The sequence below is a fragment of the Molothrus ater genome, chromosome 28 (genome assembly GCF_012460135.2).
Source record: "Molothrus ater isolate BHLD 08-10-18 breed brown headed cowbird chromosome 28, BPBGC_Mater_1.1, whole genome shotgun sequence".
Classification (NCBI taxonomy): domain Eukaryota; kingdom Metazoa; phylum Chordata; class Aves; order Passeriformes; family Icteridae; genus Molothrus; species Molothrus ater.
The window spans coordinates 4,576,219-4,593,715 of NC_050505.2; the positions used below are offsets into that span (position 1 = coordinate 4,576,219).

General features: G+C 60.2%; 2 protein-coding genes across 2 annotated transcripts in view; both read right to left on the reverse strand.

Annotated features, from left to right (window-relative positions):
* The window catches only part of LOC118695171 (actin, gamma-enteric smooth muscle), a 2,970-nt gene extending 2,236 nt beyond the window's left edge, over positions 1 to 734 (reverse strand). Inside the window, 3 exon segments of the mRNA XM_054517482.1 lie at positions 1 to 7; positions 88 to 216; positions 293 to 734. The exon segment at positions 1 to 7 is cut by the window's left edge and continues 91 nt beyond it. Of these exon segments, the coding sequence (XP_054373457.1) occupies positions 1 to 7; positions 88 to 216; positions 293 to 520 (364 nt within the window). The 5' untranslated portion in view covers positions 521 to 734.
* A 4,442-nt stretch (positions 735 to 5,176) lies between these two features.
* On the reverse strand, positions 5,177 to 17,487 carry STAMBP (STAM binding protein). The gene is given in 13 exon segments (XM_036396594.2): positions 5,177 to 5,636; positions 5,978 to 6,077; positions 6,539 to 6,651; positions 7,643 to 7,654; positions 7,657 to 7,782; positions 9,016 to 9,140; positions 9,762 to 9,975; positions 9,977 to 10,090; positions 10,726 to 10,821; positions 11,662 to 11,737; positions 15,479 to 15,702; positions 17,341 to 17,399; positions 17,402 to 17,487. Coding segments are annotated over 13 exon segments (1,353 nt in total). The 5' UTR covers positions 17,439 to 17,487; the 3' UTR covers positions 5,177 to 5,579.
* Positions 17,488 to 17,497: the final 10 nt, after the last annotated feature.

Here is a 17,497-nt window from a genome sequence, read left to right on the forward strand (position 1 = left end):
GCCAGATCTGGGGCGGGCAGAGAACCGGGGGTGTCACCCCAAACCGAGGCAGGGCTGACCCCTCTCCCCGCCCCGCCAGGGCCTCACCTTCTCCATGTCGTCCCAGTTGGTGATGATGCCGTGCTCGATGGGGTACTTGAGCGTGAGGATGCCCCTCTTGCTCTGCGCCTCGTCGCCCACGTAGCTGTCCTTCTGCCCCATGCCCACCATGACACCCTAACGGCGAGAGAGGCCTCGTTAGCCAGGCTGTGCTGCCGGGCTGGGGGCTCCCCCGGCCCCCCCGGGTACCCACCTGGTGCCGGGGCCGGCCCACGATGGAGGGGAAGACGGCGCGGGGGGCATCGTCGCCAGCAAAGCCGGCCTTGCAGAGCCCGGAGCCGTTGTCGCACACCAGGGCCGTGGTTTCCTCGTCACACATGGCGGGGTGGCAGCGCTCGGTGCTGGGGGGACCTGGGGGAAAAGCTGGCCAGGGGGAAAGGGGGGTTACAGACAGGCTGGGATGGGGCTCATCCCGTGCCATCGCTGGGGATTTGGGTTCGGAGCTGTCGGAGTCCTCGGGGAAGGGCAGCCCTGTAAATCCTCCCTGGGTGATGCTCGTTCCCCGTGGCTGCTGCTCCACGCTGCTGCTGCTGCTGCTGCTCCATCCTTCTGCAGCCTCTTCGTGGCCAAAATCAGTGCCAAAGGCTCCCCGGGAGCTCCAGTGCTGCCGTGCCCGGCCGGTGCCCCCCGAAGCGGGCAGGGGGTGCCAGGTGCTGCCTGGCAGGGGGTGCCAGGTGATGCCTGCCAGGGGGTGCCAGGTGATGCCTGCCAGGGGTGCCAGGTGGTGCCTGCCAGGGGGTGCCAGGTGATGCCCTCTCGTCCGCTTCAGTCTCAGCAGCATTTTGCTGCTCTGACCTCGCATCCGCTCCCAAAGACGGGGGGGAAATAAAATTGCCCTTCCCAGGGGGTGCCCCCTGTGCTCCCCGATCCAGAGGGAAACAGGCAAAACCTTGCAGGAGCCCAAAAAGCAAAAGAAAAACCCCAAATCGCAGAGATTTCTGTGAGAGCACAACCTGCCTTGGCCTCAGCCCAGCTCCCAGCACCTCCAGCTGTGGGGTCGTGCCGAGGTTGGCACCCCCTCCGTGCCAGGCAAACCCAGCTGGTGCCACCCCTGAAACGCTGGGACACCCCCCAAAAAAAACCTCCCGAGGTGTTTTTGCTGCCCGGAGTGCTGCGAGGAAGAAGGGAAGCAGGGCTGGGCAGGGCAGTACTCACCACGGAGGCGAGAGCTCCTTTCCTCTGGGACCGAGCCCCGGAGCCCGTGGGTATAAATACCGGCGAGCCCGAGGAACCTCAGAGGCGGATCCGCTCTAAACAAAGACCCTAAATAGGCTCAGTGATGGTGTGTTGGCCATATGGCCATATAAGGTGTTTTATTTCATTAAATTGACCTCGGGCCGGTGGTGGGACCCAGCCCGGTTAATTATTGTAGGAAAATGTATGGTAGGGATGCTTGGGAGCATCAGCCCCGTCGGGATCCGTTCCTTTTATGCTGCGCTGCCATAAACAAGTGAGACACAAGTCCTTATAAGCGACGGGCAGGGGAAAAGGAGCTGGAGGCGCCCGCAGTTCCTGGGGAGCGCTGGAGAAGCCCCCGCGGGGGTGGGGCGGCCGGGGGGGCTCTGCCGCGGGGACACCCCCGGGCCGGGCCGGGATCGGAGCTGCCGGAGCCGCCCCAGCTCCTCCCGGCCTCGCTTCCCCCCCGGGCCTGGCACCCGGCGCTCCTGGGATGCCTCTCCCCGTGGTTTTCTCTCTCCGCCCCCATTTTTGGGCTTTTGCTGTCCCAAAGCCCCAAATGCTCGGCCTGGGCCAGCCCAGGGGTTGTGGGTCCCAGTGCCGACCCCGCAGTGAGGGCGAGCCCGGGTCTGGTCCCTCCCGGGGGGATTCTGCAGGGGGGATCAGCTCAGAGCCCCCCAGGGACACGGTGGGGGCTGTCCCCGAGCCCGGCCACAGCCCGGGGGGGCCGGGGCCACCCCCAGCCCTGGCAGAGCCCAACCAGAGGCTCCCAACTCCCCGCTGCCTTTTTAAGGACAACGGGCCCTGAGCAGGGAGCACCCAGGGGAGGCAGCAGAGACGCCCCCGAGTCACCGCCCGGAGCCAGCGAGGGCTCCAGGGAAACTGAGGCACAGCAGGCCCAGGCTGGTCCTGAGCTGTGCCCGGGGCAGGGACATCCCAGCACTGGAGCAGCGAGCAGGAGCTGTCACCACAGGCAGGGACACAAAGGTCCTGGTGTCCCCCCCATGGTTCCAGAGGGAGGGAAGGGGCCCTGGGCTGTCACCCATGGGGTGTCACCAGCACTGCCAGCCCATCTACAGCCCCAGGGAGGCTCTGTCCCCTCTGAGCTGTCACCCATGGACCAGGACAGGGCCACAGTGTGTCCCCAGCACCGCCAGCCCATCCACAGCCCCAGTGTCCCCAGGGATGGCTCTGCCGGGTCCCTTTCCCCGTGGAGCAGCTCACAGGGGCTGGATGTGTCCCCTGGCCCGGGTGTCCCCCACGCCCCCAGCCCCGGGTCCTGCTGTCACCTCACACCCAGCCCAGCTGTGTCCCCGCCAAACACGAGATCACGAGGGGAGAGGCTGCCCTAACACGGAAAAAAACCCTTTAAAATGAATTAAACCCCAAACCCAGCAGCGTGGGGAGGGCACGGGGGGCATGGAGGCAGCACCGAGTGGAGAGAGCCGGTGGCAGGACCCCATCCCACCCCAGGCAGAGAGGGGCACGTTCCAAACCCCACAGACAGCCCCGAGCCCCCCTGGGCACCCCCAGACTCATCCCCCGGGCTGGGGCTGGGGCTGGCTCAGCTCCGGAGCATCCCCGAGCCCGGGGGGATCCCGGAGCATCCCCGAGCATCCCCGAGCCCGGGGGGATCCTGGAGCATCCCCGGCCGGCCGGGGCCGCAGCGGGGCCGGCGGCAGCGCAGCCCCGAGCGGAGCCGGGCGCAGCCTAAAAAGGAAAGGTTTGGCCCCCGCAGCCAATCCCGCGGCCCCGGCGGGCCCGGGATGCTCGCAGGAACGCCCGGCATCCCCCCAGGCACAGGGACCAAGGCCCCGGGGCCGGCACCGCCCGCGCGGGGAATGTTCGAGCCTGGAAGCTCCGGGGATGCTGCTGAGGAAGGGCAAAAGGCGTGAAAAGAGAGATCTGGATGCGTGCCCCGTGCCGAGGTGGAGATAAGCATCGCCCGTAGCTCCCTGCCTGCGGGATCCCCCCAGAACACACAGGCAATAAATCACCGAGCCTGGTTTATCCTCGGGCCGAGCTCCTCCCAAACCCATCCCAGGTTTGGGTGGGTTTAGGGTGTGACGGTCACATCTGGCACAGCTGGAGAGCCAGGCCGGGCAGCAGTGCCTGGAGAGTGACGTTCACTGACGCACCCAAAGTGAGGATTCAGGGAGCTGGGGTGGGAAAATGGGATGGAAAAGGTGAGAGCTCAGGGAGCAGCGCTGGGAGCAGCACTGGGAGCTCAGTGGCAGCCGACCCTGACCTGAGGAACTCCCGGGCCCAAGGAAAGTTCCCTGGGAGGGTTCACCAGTCACTGGGACAGCACAAAAGCGCTGATGTGCCACCAGCTCCTCTCCTGAGCCAGCTGACACCTGGGACGCGGAGCTGGGATGAATCCCCAGGGATCTGAAGGAATTGCTGCCCTGCAGGATGGGATTTTCCACTCGGGGTGCCCCCACTCGGGGTGAGGAGCTGTGGGATGAACACCACGGAATCTGCACCCCCTCCCGAGCACGGCTTCAATTAATTAGGGCTGGAAACGAGTTCCCAGCGATGCCCTAAAGGCTCCTCCCTCCCGTCCCAGCCCGGGGCCAGCCCGTTCCCAAAGGGGCTGGGGACAAGCTGCAGCGGCGCTGTCACGCAAAGGCGGCGAGCCCAAAGGAAAGGATCCCCCCGGGGCAGAGCCCGGCCCACCGAGAGCTCCGGGAGAAGGGGGGAAAATCCAGCCCGGATAATCCCATCCATGTGTGCCAGACACAAAGGACGGGGCTGCTTGCATGGCAGGTGGGAGGGAGGGCAGCTCCAGCCCCTTCCCCATGTGCCGAACATCCCACGCTGCTGGGGACAAGAGCACGGCCGGAACAGCTGCCTGGCACCTTGGGGTGAATCCCTCCCCTCTGGCACCTTGGGGTGAATCCCTTCTCCCTCTGGCACCTTGGGATGAATCCCTTCTCCCTCTGGCACCTTGGGATGAATCCCTTCTCCCTCTGCCACCTTGGGATGATTCCCTTCTCCCTCTCAGCCACCTTGGGATGATTCCCTCCCCTTTGCCACCTTGGGATGAATCCCTTCTCCCTCTGCCACTTTGGGATGATTCCCTTCTCTCTCTTCCACCCTGGAATGATTCCTTTCTCCCTCTGCCACCTTGGGATGAATCCCTTCTCCCTCTCTGGCACCTTGGGGTGAATCCCTCCCCTCTGGCACCTTGGGATGATTCCCTTCTCCCTCTCTGCCACCTTGGGATGATTCCCTCCCCTTTGCCCCCTTGGATTCTGCTGCTTCCCTCCCCCTGAGGGCCAGCCAGGACAATCTGGGCTTGGCACCCGACCAAAGCACCTCCAGGAGGGTCCTGCACAGGGGCTGAGCTCGGCTTTGGCCAGGCCAGGCTTGCTAAGCCAGGCTTTGTGCAGCTCTGGGGTGAGCACAGGGCACGGGGAGCTGGGAGCAGGGAAGTGGCCAAAGCTGCTGGAAATCCCATCTTGGAGTGGGACTGGGGTGGTCAAACTGCTGGAATTCCATCTTGGAGTGGGACAGAAGAAGTCAAAACTGCTGGAATTCCACCTTGGAGTGGGATTGGAATGGTCAAAGCCACTGGAACCCCACCTTGGAATGGGACAGAAGAGGTCAAAGCTGTTGGAAATCCCATCCTGGACTGGGATGAAGTGGTCAGAGCTGCTGGAATTCCATCCTGGAGTGGTGGTGGCAGCCACACCGAGCTCCTCCATGGTAACACCAGGCCAGGAAAAAGGGATGAGTGCCCAGACGTCCCTAACCACAGCTGGGCTGCAAAGCAGGGCCACATCCAGGGATTTGCAGCCCTGAGATGCTGACAGAGGGGTCCCAAAGGATCCCTTGGGCCCCTCTCCCCTCCCCAGGCAGAGCTGAGCTGGTGTGGGGCTCAGAAGGGTCAGCAAGGTTTGGGTTTAAACCACAGGAAAGGTTTATCTGCTCCTGGGAGCTCCTCCAGCAGCCCAGAATGGGGACAAAACAGGGCAGGGGTTAAAGGGGACAAGTCCCAAAAGCACTTGAAGAGGTTTCCACACCTCAGGGTGGCAGCAAGTCACAGAGAACCTCCCCAGGAGGCCGTGGGTTAGAGTTCAACAACTGCTTTAGTGTTGGCTTCTGGCTCTGAGCTCCCAGCTGGCCTCTCCCCACACCTGGAGCCCACTGGAGCAGGCACTGAGGGCCCAGGGGCTCCCAGGGGTGTGCGGGAGGCAGGGAGGGATCGTGGTGGGAATCATCTGCTACAGGAGAGGAGAAGAGTCCCTAAAGGGCCCAGGGGAGCTGGGTGGCTCCTGAGAGGGGGCAAGGCCGGAGGATTATCGGAGATCCAGCAGCACCACGTCCCTCTCCACCACTGACACGTGGCTGCAGCTCTGGAAGAGAGGACAGGAGGGCACAGGGGTTACTCAGGTGTCCCCATCTCCTGACACAACCTGTGCCGACCCAGACCAGCCCCTGGGCCCAGCTCCTGCACCACTCCAACTGCTGGCCCTGCCTGGAGCCACACGGGGATCATGGCAGGCCCCAGACACAGATCCCCCACCCCAAACAGCCCTGGGCTGCTGCCTGGCCCTGCTCCTGCAGCTCTGCAGCACCTGCAGCACCTCAGGAGGCTCCTGCAGAGCAGCCCCTGCCAGGCTGAGCCTGCCTGCCCCAGCCCAGCAGCTCGGGGTGGGTTTACCCAGCACAGCCACCCCCTGCCCAGGGCACTCACTGTGAACAGAGGGGGCTCTTTGGGGTGTGGGTGGAACCCCTGCTGCCGGCAGGATGAGATCTCCTCCAGGCCATGCTCTGTCAGCCTGAAGAACCCTGTCCTGCAGCGAGAACAGCAGCTCTGCAGCCTCTGCAGGCCCATCCTGCCCCATCCCATCCCATCCCATCCCATCCCATCCATCCCATCCCATCCCCATCCCATCCCCATCCCATCCCATCCCATCCCCATCCCCATCCCCATCCCCATCCCCATCCCATCCCATCCCATCCCCATCCCATCCCAACCCATCCCCATCCCATCCCCATCCCATCCCATCTCCCATATCCCATCCCCATCCCGTCCCATGGATCCCAACCCACACTCCTGGCACCCCACACTCACCCCTGGCCCCCCACAGCCCCTCGTGGCCCCCCACACCCCCTCGTGGCCCCCCACACCCCCTCCTGACACCCCACAGCCCCTCCTGGCACCCCAAACCCCCTCCTGGCCCCCCAGACTCACTCCTGGTGCCCCACAGCCCCTCGTGGCCCCCCACAGCCCCTCGTGGCCCCCCAGACTCACTCCTGGTACTTGGGGGAGCACACGATGGCGATGGACTCTGGTAGCATCATCTGGTAGGAGCAGTGGGTGTGCAGGTCCACGCTGGACAGGAAGGCTGTCTGGGTGGGGTGGGTCTGCAGGGGACAGCCCTGAGGGGCTGGAACAGCTCTGCAGCACCACGGCCTTGCCCAAGGCCTCAGGCAGCTGCTGCTTTCCAGAGACTGCTCAGCCTGGCCTGGCAGGGATCCCAAGGGCTCCGTGGGGACAGCCAGGGAGGAGCCTGCAGCTGGCACAGCTCACAGGGCTGGAGCTGTGTCCCTCCAGGAGAGCAGCCAGGGGTGTCCCCACAGAGCCACCAGGGCTGGCTTCAGCCGCAGGAAACGGGAGCCTCATGTCTGAGATGGCAGCTCCAGAGAATCCCAGAATGGGGTGGGTTGGAGGGACCTTAGAGCCCACCCAGTGCCACTGCTGCCATGGGGTGACACCTGCCCCTGTCCCTGGTGGCTCCAGCCTGGCCTTGGGCACTGCCAGGGACCCAGGGGCAGCCCCAGCTGCTCTGGGCACCTGGGCCAGGGCCTGCCCACCCTCACAGGGAAGAGTTTCCCAAATATCTCATCTAAACATTTCCTCCTTCCACACAGGGAAGAATTTCTTAGTATTTAATCTAAACCTCTCCTCCTTCCTCACAGGGAAGAGCTTCCCAAATATCTCATCTAACCTTTCCTCCTTCCACACAGGGTATCTGATCTAAACCTTTCCTCCTTCCACACAGGGAAGTTTCTTCTCAGTATCTCATCTAAACATTTCCTCCTTCCTCACAGGGAAGAATTTCTCAGTATCTCATCTAAACCTCTCCCCCTTCCTCACATGGAAGAGTTTCTTCCCAGTATTTCATCTAAACCTCTCCTTCCTCACAGGAAGAGTTTCTTCCCAGTATCTCATCCAAACCTTTCCTCTTTCCCTTTCAAAGAGCTTGATGCTTTAGAAGGGACCCAAAATTACCCAGGCCTGGCTTTCCCCACCAGAGCAGGGAACGAGGCTGCCCCAGAGCGAAGCAGAGGCTGTGGCCATTCCCTGCCAGCCCCTCCTGCTGCCGCAGCCCTTCCCTCGGGGCTGGGGACTCACGTGGATCCAGCCCCCAGGGTGACGAGGCCATGCTGGTCCTGGATGACAAAGAGCTCCTCCTCACTCTCCGTGGTGCACGAGTCGGGGCCCCCCAGCTGCTTGGGGACGAGGACGTGCGTGATGGTGAACTCGTTCCTCATCTGCAAGGCAGGGCCACCACGGGCGGCTGTGACACCCAGGTCACGCCTCCGGGGCACCTCAGCACCGTGCTGAGCCTTGGGACCAGCCCAGGGATGATGGTTTTCTCTTTGAGTTAGGTCTTGTGAGCTTTTAGAGAACTTATTGCACCCGAGCTAGCTCAGCCACTTTGAATGCCATCAAACCAGCAGGATGGCTTCTGAGGTAGTGTTGGAAACAGAAAAAGTTTTAATAAAAGGCAAAACAACAAAGTTCTTACAGAGAAAAACTGAGCTAAGGGCAAGAGGGTTTTGCTCCTGCTATAACACCCCACAAATGGGATTATTTCCTTTGTTCTGTTTTTCTAGTGAATTACCCAGGCCAGACCTCTTGGCCCTGTCCAACTGGGCAGCCCCAAGTTTAAAGTGAGGTCTCAAAGGTCTTATGAGGTGTCTTTTTTACCAAATTGTGGAGAAAAACTTCTGGGCTTTTTGCCTTTTGAAGGAGACAAAGAATAATCTGGTCACTCCCTCAACAGAGGGCAAAGTCCTACACATGGGTGCATCCACCACCCATCTGCAGGTGCAGCTCCAAGGAGCTGCAGGATTTTTTCCAAAGGAATTCCAGGATTTTTTCCAAAGGAATTGCAGGATTTTTTCCAAAGGAGTTCCAGGATTTTTCCAAAGGAGTTCCAGGATTTTTCCAAAGGAGTTCCAGGATTTTTTCCCTGTTTCATTCTCCCTGCTGTGCAGAGCACCCCCAGGAGCTCAGAGAAGCCCTGGACACCCCCCAGACCCAGCTCTCACTGCAGAGGGGACGATGCCTCATCCCTAAAGCATCCCCAGAGTCTGGAAGCAGCTGGGCTGCAGGAAGTTGCTCCATCAAACAATTTCATTTCAAAGCAAACTTCTGGGAGTGGCTCGGGGCAGAGCTGCCAAAACCTGGGCACGCAAAGTCTGGGGGGGAACAAAGCCTGAGGGCCACCAGCTGGGACACCCAAAGGACAAGGAATGCCACCAGGAATGCCACCAATGGGAGAGAAAAAGCTGAATGGGAACTCAGGGTGGGGAAACCCTAACCCAAAAAGGAGGAAAGGGAGAGGCACATCATCCCCTAACACTCACATGGAAGCCTGACACCCCGCTGAAGAGCCCAGGACAAAAACCAGGCTCCCTGAGCCGCTCCCAAAGCTGTGGCACCGTGCCAAGCAGCCCCTCGTGGCACTTTTGGGGTGCCCGTGGGGGCTGTGTCCTTACCAGCTTCCCACAGAGGATCCCGCAGGTCTCCACGCCCCGCACGGTGTTGGTGTCAGCCAGCTGCAGGAACTTGTGGCACAGCTCCCTGGGGACAATGACCTGGCGGAGGACATCCACTGCTGCACCTGGGGGAGCAGGGAGCACAGTGAGCGCGGGCTGGGACGGTCCCTGGGGGCAGGAGCTGAAGGGAGGGCACCGGGAAAATCCAGCTGGGGAGGTGAAGTCACCTTGCAGGGTGAGCTCAGGGAACTGTGTCACTGTGACACTCGCAGCACCTCTCCAAGAGCAGGGAAAGGGAGCTGGAGAGGGGAAGCATCCTCTGGCAGGGGTCAAAAGGAGTGCTTTGTGACTAAAAATGAAAGCACACACCCGCAGGAGGTGTTATTTAAAGCAGGACGTGACACTGGGCAAGACTCAGCCAGTGGACGTGTCTGGATCAGTGCTTTGGAACCACATTGAGAGGGATTTGGTCAGGAGGAGGATTCAGTCAGGAGCTAAACCCCATCTCCAGCAAGTTTTGGGATCAAGGAAAGGCAGCCAGGCTGCAGACCCTGGAAGAGCAGAGAGCTGGGCTGGAAAAGCAGGGAGGGCAACACCCAGTGAGCCAGGAGAGCAAAGCCCCACCACCAGGAGACTCCAAGAGCTGCCCAGAGAGGCTGGGAAGAAGCCCCAGAGGTTCTCCAGAGAAGCTGGCAGTGTCTGGCTGAGCCCCAGCAGGGAGAAGGGCTGCTCCAAGAGGTACTAACTGTTCTCTGTGCTCCCCAGAGCACTGGGCTTCAGAGATCTGTCCACAGCAGGAGGTTTGGAGGGCACAGTCCCCGCTGCTGGGCTCGCTGGGTGAACTGGAGAGGCTGGAACCTTTGGGATCAAATCTGTCGGGGGCTTTTCCACACCAGGGATGAGGGGTCCATCCACAGACTGTGGCTCTGGCTTCCCAAACTCCTGCACTATCCTCAGGCGCCTCCTTCTCCAGCTCCTGCTGCCGGATCATCTCCTCAAAGGCGTGGAACTGCTCCTGCTCTGCCTGCTGCTGCTTCAGCCGGGCCACACGAGTCCTCTCCTCCTCCAGCTGCTGCTGCAAAGCCACAGGGGTGATGATTACTCCTCCTCCTCCTGCTGCTGCTGCAAGAGGAACATGCCCAGGGACAGCAGCAGAGAGGGGGACACCAGCCCAGGGCAGACCCTCAGCCATTCCCAGGTTATTCCTAAAGGTCACCAGCAAACAGCATTCTGTGCAAGGAAATTTCAGCTTGTAGGGCACAGATCCAGAGCCAGCTGCACCAAGGGCAGGAAAAACCAGTGCTTTACCCTCCCTTTTCCATGGAATTACAATCCCAGGCTGATTTCCCCCTATGCTCTAAAGTCCAAAGCCAAACTGACTGCAGAGGTGACTGCTCTGCCCACACAGATCCAGGGGTTGTGGTGGAATTACAACCCCTACACCCCTTCCCCTTTTTAAACTGAATTTCTGCTCCTAATTTTTCATCCCGTGGTGCTTTCCTTTGGTGGGGCAGAGAGAACACCCCAAGCAAAGAGCCCCAGCTCAGGCTGGCTGGGGGCGCACGGGGAGCAGAGCCAGGGCCACCTCTGACAGAGCCACCAGCAGCGACATTGGGGCCACCCAGCCTGGACAGTCCCCAGCACCCAGGGAGCCCTGCGAGGCTGAGGGGCTGCAGGGGAGCACAGCCTGCAGCCTCTGCTGTCACTCACCTCCTGCTCCTTGTACTTAGCATAGTCCTGGGCGTACCTCTTTAGCAGCTCCTCCTTGAGCTCTTCGGCCTTGGGAAAGGCTACTTCCTTCAGTTGCTGGGGGAGGAAACTCAGCATCAGCCTGGGGCAGCCCCAAGGCAGGGAAAAACAAAACCTGAGCAGCTGCAGAGCCCAAAAAGCAGCACCAAAATCACTGAGCAAGGGCTTGGGCAGTGCTGTGCTTTCCTCTTCTGTCAGCGCTGAGCAGAGGAGCTGCAGCTGCTGGAGGCTGGGAGGAATCTCCAAGGGAATCCTTGGAGAAAAGGAAGTCACCAGCCACCACTCGTGGTCTTTGAAAAGCAGGGAGTTGGACAGGGAGGGAAGGACACCCCAGCTGGACACCACAGCCAGCCCAGTGCAAGTGTAATGGGGTGAGAACCCCCCAAAGCGTAACTCTGGAATTGCTCAGGTTGGAAAACAACCATTCCCCCAGCTGTCCACCACTAATCCATGTCTCCAGGTGTTCTGGAACACTTCTAGGGATGGTGGAAGCCAGTGCCAGGACAGGACAATGCTTATTGGAAATTTTCCCACTTATCCAGCTTAAACCTCTCCTGGTGCAACATGAGGCTGTTTCCCCTTATCCTGTCCCTGCTCCCTGGGAGCAGAGCCTGACCCCCTCCTCCTGTCAGGAGCTGTGCAGAGCCAGAAGGTCCCCCCAGACCCCCCTTTTCTCCCTCTGAGCCCCTTCCCAGCCCCCTCAGCTGCTCCTGGGGCTCCAGCCCCTTGCCCATCTCTGCACACACTCCAGCCCCTCAACGGATTTCATGGAGTGAGGGGCCCAGAACTGAACTCCTGAGGGCTCAGCACGGCCTGGCCAAGCCCAGGCTGCCCACATTTGTGTGGATCAGTGGTCCCAGAGGCAGGGATGATGACCCTGACCACGTCCCCACTTACTTTGACCGTCTCCCTCTTCTCAGGGATGACGGCGGTTTTGTAATCGCGGTGCTGCGGCAGCTTCTCGATGAAGAGCCTGGAAAGAGGGACAGAACCTGCAGGTCAGGACACTCAGGGGGGCTCTGGGGCACCCCTGTGCTCCCTCGGGCTGCCTGCAGGAAGGCTCCATCCCACAACAGCCCCTGCAGCTCTGCTCTCACTCAGATCTCACTCAGTCCCAAGGGGGAGCTCCACACAGGCTCTCCTCACACCTGGACAAACACTTGAGTTGGGAAGGGAACCATCAATACATTTCCTGGGAAGGGAACCATCAATTAACCTGCTCTGAAGCACCAAGGGCACGGTGGGGACTCAGGGAGGAGCTGCCCACACCTGGCAGCATCCTGGATCCCACCCCAGCTGACTCAGAGCTCTCTGTCCTTCTGCAAGGAGGCACAGGGCGGGTGAAGGGAGGGGAAATCAGCTCAGACCCTGGCAGGGAGAACCTGCAGGGGAGCAAAAAGCAAATTCCCAACAGCCCCAGCTGCTGCTGAAGGAGCCTTTGGGCTCTGCAGCCTGAGCCCAGGGAAAATTCTGGGGAGGGAAATCAAGAGTGAGCTCAGCATCCTCCCCACTCAGCTTCCCCTGGCCCAGGGTGATCCCAGCCCTGCCCAGGGACACCTCCAGGGACCCAGGGGCTCCCTGCTCTTCTCCCAGGGAAGAATTTCATTTTAACGTCCAGTTTAAAGCTCTGCTCTTCCCCTGTGTTCCCCTGGGAAAAGGGGGGAAAGGGAGGGGAAAAGGGAGGGGAAAAAGGAGGGAAAAAGGAGGGAAAAAGGGAGGGAAAAGGAAAAAGGGGAAAAAGGGAAAGACAGTGCCACAGAGAGCAGAACAAACCAAGCAAAGCCAAACAGGAAAAACTCAGGAGTCACAGAAACTCTGCCAACACTGTGTGTGTGCAGCAAACAAAGCCAGCTGCTCCAAGCCCTCCGGGACTTTGTGTCCCCCTGGATGCTCCTGGTGAGGCTGCAGCATCAGCAGAGCCAGGGCACAGCTGGAGCCCTGCAGAGGCCGTGGCTGCCCCCCAGAACCCCAATCCCAGCCAGGTCCCACTCCCAGCTGGGGGGGTGTGAAGTAGGTCAGGGTGCTGAGGAGACACAACAGGGCCCTGAGCCCTGCCAGCCCCTCAGGAGCCAATGGAAGGGATTAATTAGGCAGGATTAAGAGCAGATGCTGGATGGAAAAAGCAGCAGAGCCAGCTGGGTTTGCACAGCTCAGGAAGGAGGGAAAGACGTGGGCAGGAGGAGGAGAGGAAGGCTCAGGCAGGCAGGGCAAGGGCTGGAACAGCTCCTGGCTCCCAGGGACAGCCCTGCTGGGGCCTGGCAGCACCAAAGGCTCCCACAGCCAGCAGCTCTGGGCTGCTGCAAAGCCCTGAGCCCAGCAGAGCAGCAGCTGCACAGCAGCCAGAGCCAGGACTATTTTTAAGCCCAGCTCTGGTGCCCAGGCCAAGCCGGTGGCTCTCGAGGCCCTTGTGAGTCCCTGGAGCTGATCCAAGCAAACTGAGGAGCCTCAGTGTTATAGAAAAGTTGTGTCTTGTTCCTTTTTTCCTTCTTATTGGGCTTTACCAAACCAGCCCAGTGTTCCTGCTTGGAATCCATTTGGATCAAGGCAGGGGAAGCTGCTCAAGACATAGGTTAAAAATCCTGGAGATGGTTCCAGAACCCTGGAATGGCTGGGAAGGGATGGGAAGGGACCCCAAAGCCCACCCAGTGCCACCCCTGCCATGGCAGGGACACCTCCCACTGTCCCAGGGGGCTCCAGCCTGGCCTTGGGCACTGCCAGGGATCCAGGGGCAGCCCCAGCTGCTCTGGGAATTCCATCCCAGCCCTTCCCCACACTCACAGGGGGGAATTCCTGCCCAAAATTCCATCTTTGGGCAGCCCAGGGCAGGAGCTCACACTGGTCAGGGCTGCAGAAATCCCACCAGGATAAGGTTTTCCCTGGTGGGAAAGGTTTCCAAGCAGGCTGGAAATGCCAGGAGAATCATTTGAAAGCAGCTGGGGACACAAGCCAGCACCTCTGGCTGCTGCAGTGACCCAGCCTGCTGCTCATTTGTTTAGTTAAAACGTTTCTCCTGCGGCCCCAGCTGCCTGAGGGGCCTGGAACCCTTCCCAAGGCTTTGTTGGGAACCTTTCCCAAAAGGTTTTACACTCCCCAGCTCCCTGAGCAGCCTCCTGGCCTCGCCACCATGCCCATAAAAGCTCAGGAAGGGCGAGGCAGGGAGCAAAGCTAATCAGAGAAAAATGTGTTGGGTTTGAGGGGCAGCAGCCCTGCACAGGGGGCAGGCAGGGAAAGTGCCCACGGAGATGCCAACGCTGTCTGGGGAGAGTGGGCACAGCACAGAGCACAGCAGGGCAAAGCAGGAGGGGCAGATGTGGGGAAAACCCTTCAGGAACAGGACACTGCAATGCTGGGATTGGAGTTTTTATCCTTTTAAACACCCACAGCTGAGTCTGAGGGGGCAGGGAGCTCCTCCTTTGGGACCAGGGACCATTTGAGGATTTATTTCCTTTAAACCTTTTAATTTTATTTAGTTTTACACCTCAGCAGCAGAGCACCCCAAACTCTTCAGGGAGCAGATCCCCTGGCCAGAACCTAGACCTGTGGGGCTCTCCCACCTCCCCAAGCCCTCACAATCACCCCAAACCCCACCCCAGTTTGGCACCCCAAACCCCTGAAGAGCAGAACACCCCAAACCCCTCAGCAACAGAGGGCCCTGAACCCCTGAGGGGCAGAGCACCCCAAACTCCTCAGGGGCAGATCCCTCAGGGAACAGAACCCCTGAGCAGCAGAGCCCAGACCCATGGGGCTGCCCCACCTCCCCCAGCCCTCACAACCACCTCAAACCCCTCAGGGAACAGGGCACCCCAAAGTCCTGAGCAGCAGAGCACCCCAAAGCCTTCAGGGAGCAGAACACCCCAAACCACTGAGGAGCAGAACACCCCAGACCCCTGAGGAGCAGAACACCCCAGACCCCTGAGGCTCTCCCACCTCTCCAAGCCCTCACAACTACCCCAAACCCCACCTCACCCCAGTTTGGCACCCCAAACCCCTCAGGGCAGAGCACCCCAATCCCCTGAGGGGCAGATCCATGAGGGGCAGATCCCCCAGGAGCAGATCCCCTCAGGAGCAGATCCCCTCAGGGGCAGATCCCTCAGGAGCAGATCCCTCAGGGAGCAGATCCCCTCGGGAGCAGATCCCTCAGGGAACAGATCCCCTCAGGGGCAGATCCCTCAGGGAGCAGATCCCCTCAGGAGCAGATCCCTCAGGAGCAGATCCCCTCAGGGAACAGATCCCCTCAGGGGCAGATCCCTCAGGGAGCAGATCCCCTCAGGAGCAGATCCCCTCAGGGAGCAGATCCCCTCAGGGAGCAGATCCCCTCAGGGGCAGATCCCTCAGGGGCGGATCCCCTCAGGAGCAGATCCCCTCAGGAGCAGATCCCTCAGGGAGCAGATCCCTCAGGGAGCAGATCCCCTCAGGGGCAGATCCCTCAGGGGCAGATCCCCTCAGGGGCAGATCCCTCAGGAGCAGATCCCCTCAGGGGCAGATCCCTCAGGGGCAGATCCCTCAGGGGCAGATCCCTCAGGGAGCAGATCCCTCAGGGAGCAGATCCCCTCAGGGGCAGATCCCTCAGGGGCAGATCCCCTCAGGGAGCAGATCCCCTCAGGGAGCAGATCCCCTCAGGAGCAGATCCCCTCAGGAGCAGATCCCCTCAGGAGCAGACCCCATCCCCGTGGGTGTCCCCCCTCTCCCCATGCCCCCCGGCAGGGTCCCTTACGTGATGTACTTGTGGTAGAGGATGAAGGCGTGCTCCAGGTTGCCCTCCTGGCAGTACACCGTGGCCATGCGCAGCATCTCCACGCCCGAGCGGAAGTAGCGGCGCGGGGGCACGTCCTGACTGACCTGCACCAGGCTGCCCGCCCGCACCAGCCGCTGCACCCGCTCCTCGGGGGCCAGGCTGGCGCTGCCCGGGCCCGGCATGGCTGCAGGGACAGCACGGGGCTGGGGGGAGACAGAGAGAGAGAGGGGGGAGTTAGAGTGTGGGGAACTGGGGAATGATGAATCGGGGGATCACAGAAATCACAGAAATCAGGGAATCGGGGAATCGGGGAATCAAGGAATCGTGAATCAGGGAAACCAGGGAATCACAGAAATCAGGGAATTGGGGAATCAAGGAATCGTGAATCGTGGAATCAGGGAAATCAGGGAATCACAGAAATCAGGGTATTGGGGAATCAAGGAATTGTGAATTGTGGAATCAGGGAAATCAGGGAATCACAGAAATCAGGGTATTGGGGAATCAAGGAATCGTGAATCATGAAATCAGGGAATCAGGGAAATCAGGGAATCACAGAAACACAGAAATCAGGGAATCCGGGAATCAGAATCCCTGAATCACAGAATTCAGAGAATCGGGGAAATCAGGGATATCAGGGAATCGTGAATCACAGAATCAGGGAAATTAGGGAATCACAGAAATCGAAGAAATAACAGAATTGAGGAAATAACGATCTCAGAAATCACTGGATCTCAGAAATCAGGGAATCACAGAATCACTCAAACACAGAAACCACTGAAACACAGAAATCAGAGAATCAGGGAAATCAGGGAATCATGGAAATCAGGGAAATCAGAGAATCACAGAATCACTGGATCAGAGAAATCAGGGAATTGGGCAATCAGGGAATCATGAATAATGGAATCAGGGAAATCAGGGAATTGAGGAATCACAGAAATCACTGGATCAGGCAATCAGGGAATCAGGAATCACAGAAATCACTGAATCTGAGAATCATGGAAATAACAGAAATCACGGAATCAGGGAATCATGAATAACAGAATCAGGGAATCCCAGAATCAGGGAATCACGGGGCTCCAGGATCCTCCCAGACCCATCCTGACCCAACAGGCTCCATCCCAAACCCATCCTGACCCAACAGGCTCCATCCCAAACCCATCCTGACCCAACAGGATCCTCCCAAACCCATCCTGATCCAACAGGCTCCATCCCAAACCCATCCTGACCCAACAGGATCCTCCCAGACCCATCCTGACCCAACAGGCTCCATCCCAAACCCATCCTGACCCAACAGGATCCTCCCAGACCCATCCTGACCCAACAGGCTCCATCCCAAACCCATCCTGACCCAACAGGATACTCCTAGATCCTCCCCCCACAACGGGGCAAAGGGAGCCCCAAAACGAATCCCCCTGTCCTGAGAGGAAACAACCCCCAGCCCTGAGCACACCTCAGCAGTTCCCAGCAGACATGGCGGTTACAAATTAATTTAGGTTTGAAATTAATTTAAGATTTATGACAGGAACCTAAAGCAAAGGTTCCCACAGCCAGGATCCCTCCGCGATGGGATCCCCTTCCTAAAGTGAACATCCCGCGGCCGGAACGCTCCGGGCAGGGTCCCCCTGCTCAAGGGAAGGTTCCAGCCCCCCCTGCCCGAGCCGCCATACCGGACCGCCCCAGCCAGAGCCCTCCTGCCGCGGTCTCTCGGGGCAGCTCGGGACTCCCCAGCACCACGGCCCCGGCGCCTCAAGCCGCCCCCGGTGGTCAGAGGGACCCCCCCCCCAGCAGCGGCCGGGCCCCCCCATCCCGCAGGGCCCTCCCCATCCCGGCCCGGCCCTGACCTGGCGCGGGCGGCCGCCGTTCCCCCTCGGCACTTCCGGGTTCTTCCCCACCTGCCACAGCCTCGCTCTCGGCAGCCAATCAGAAGCCGCCTCAACATCCGGGTATGCAGCACACACAACCTACTTCCGCCCGGTTGTGAAACGGCTTCCGCATCAC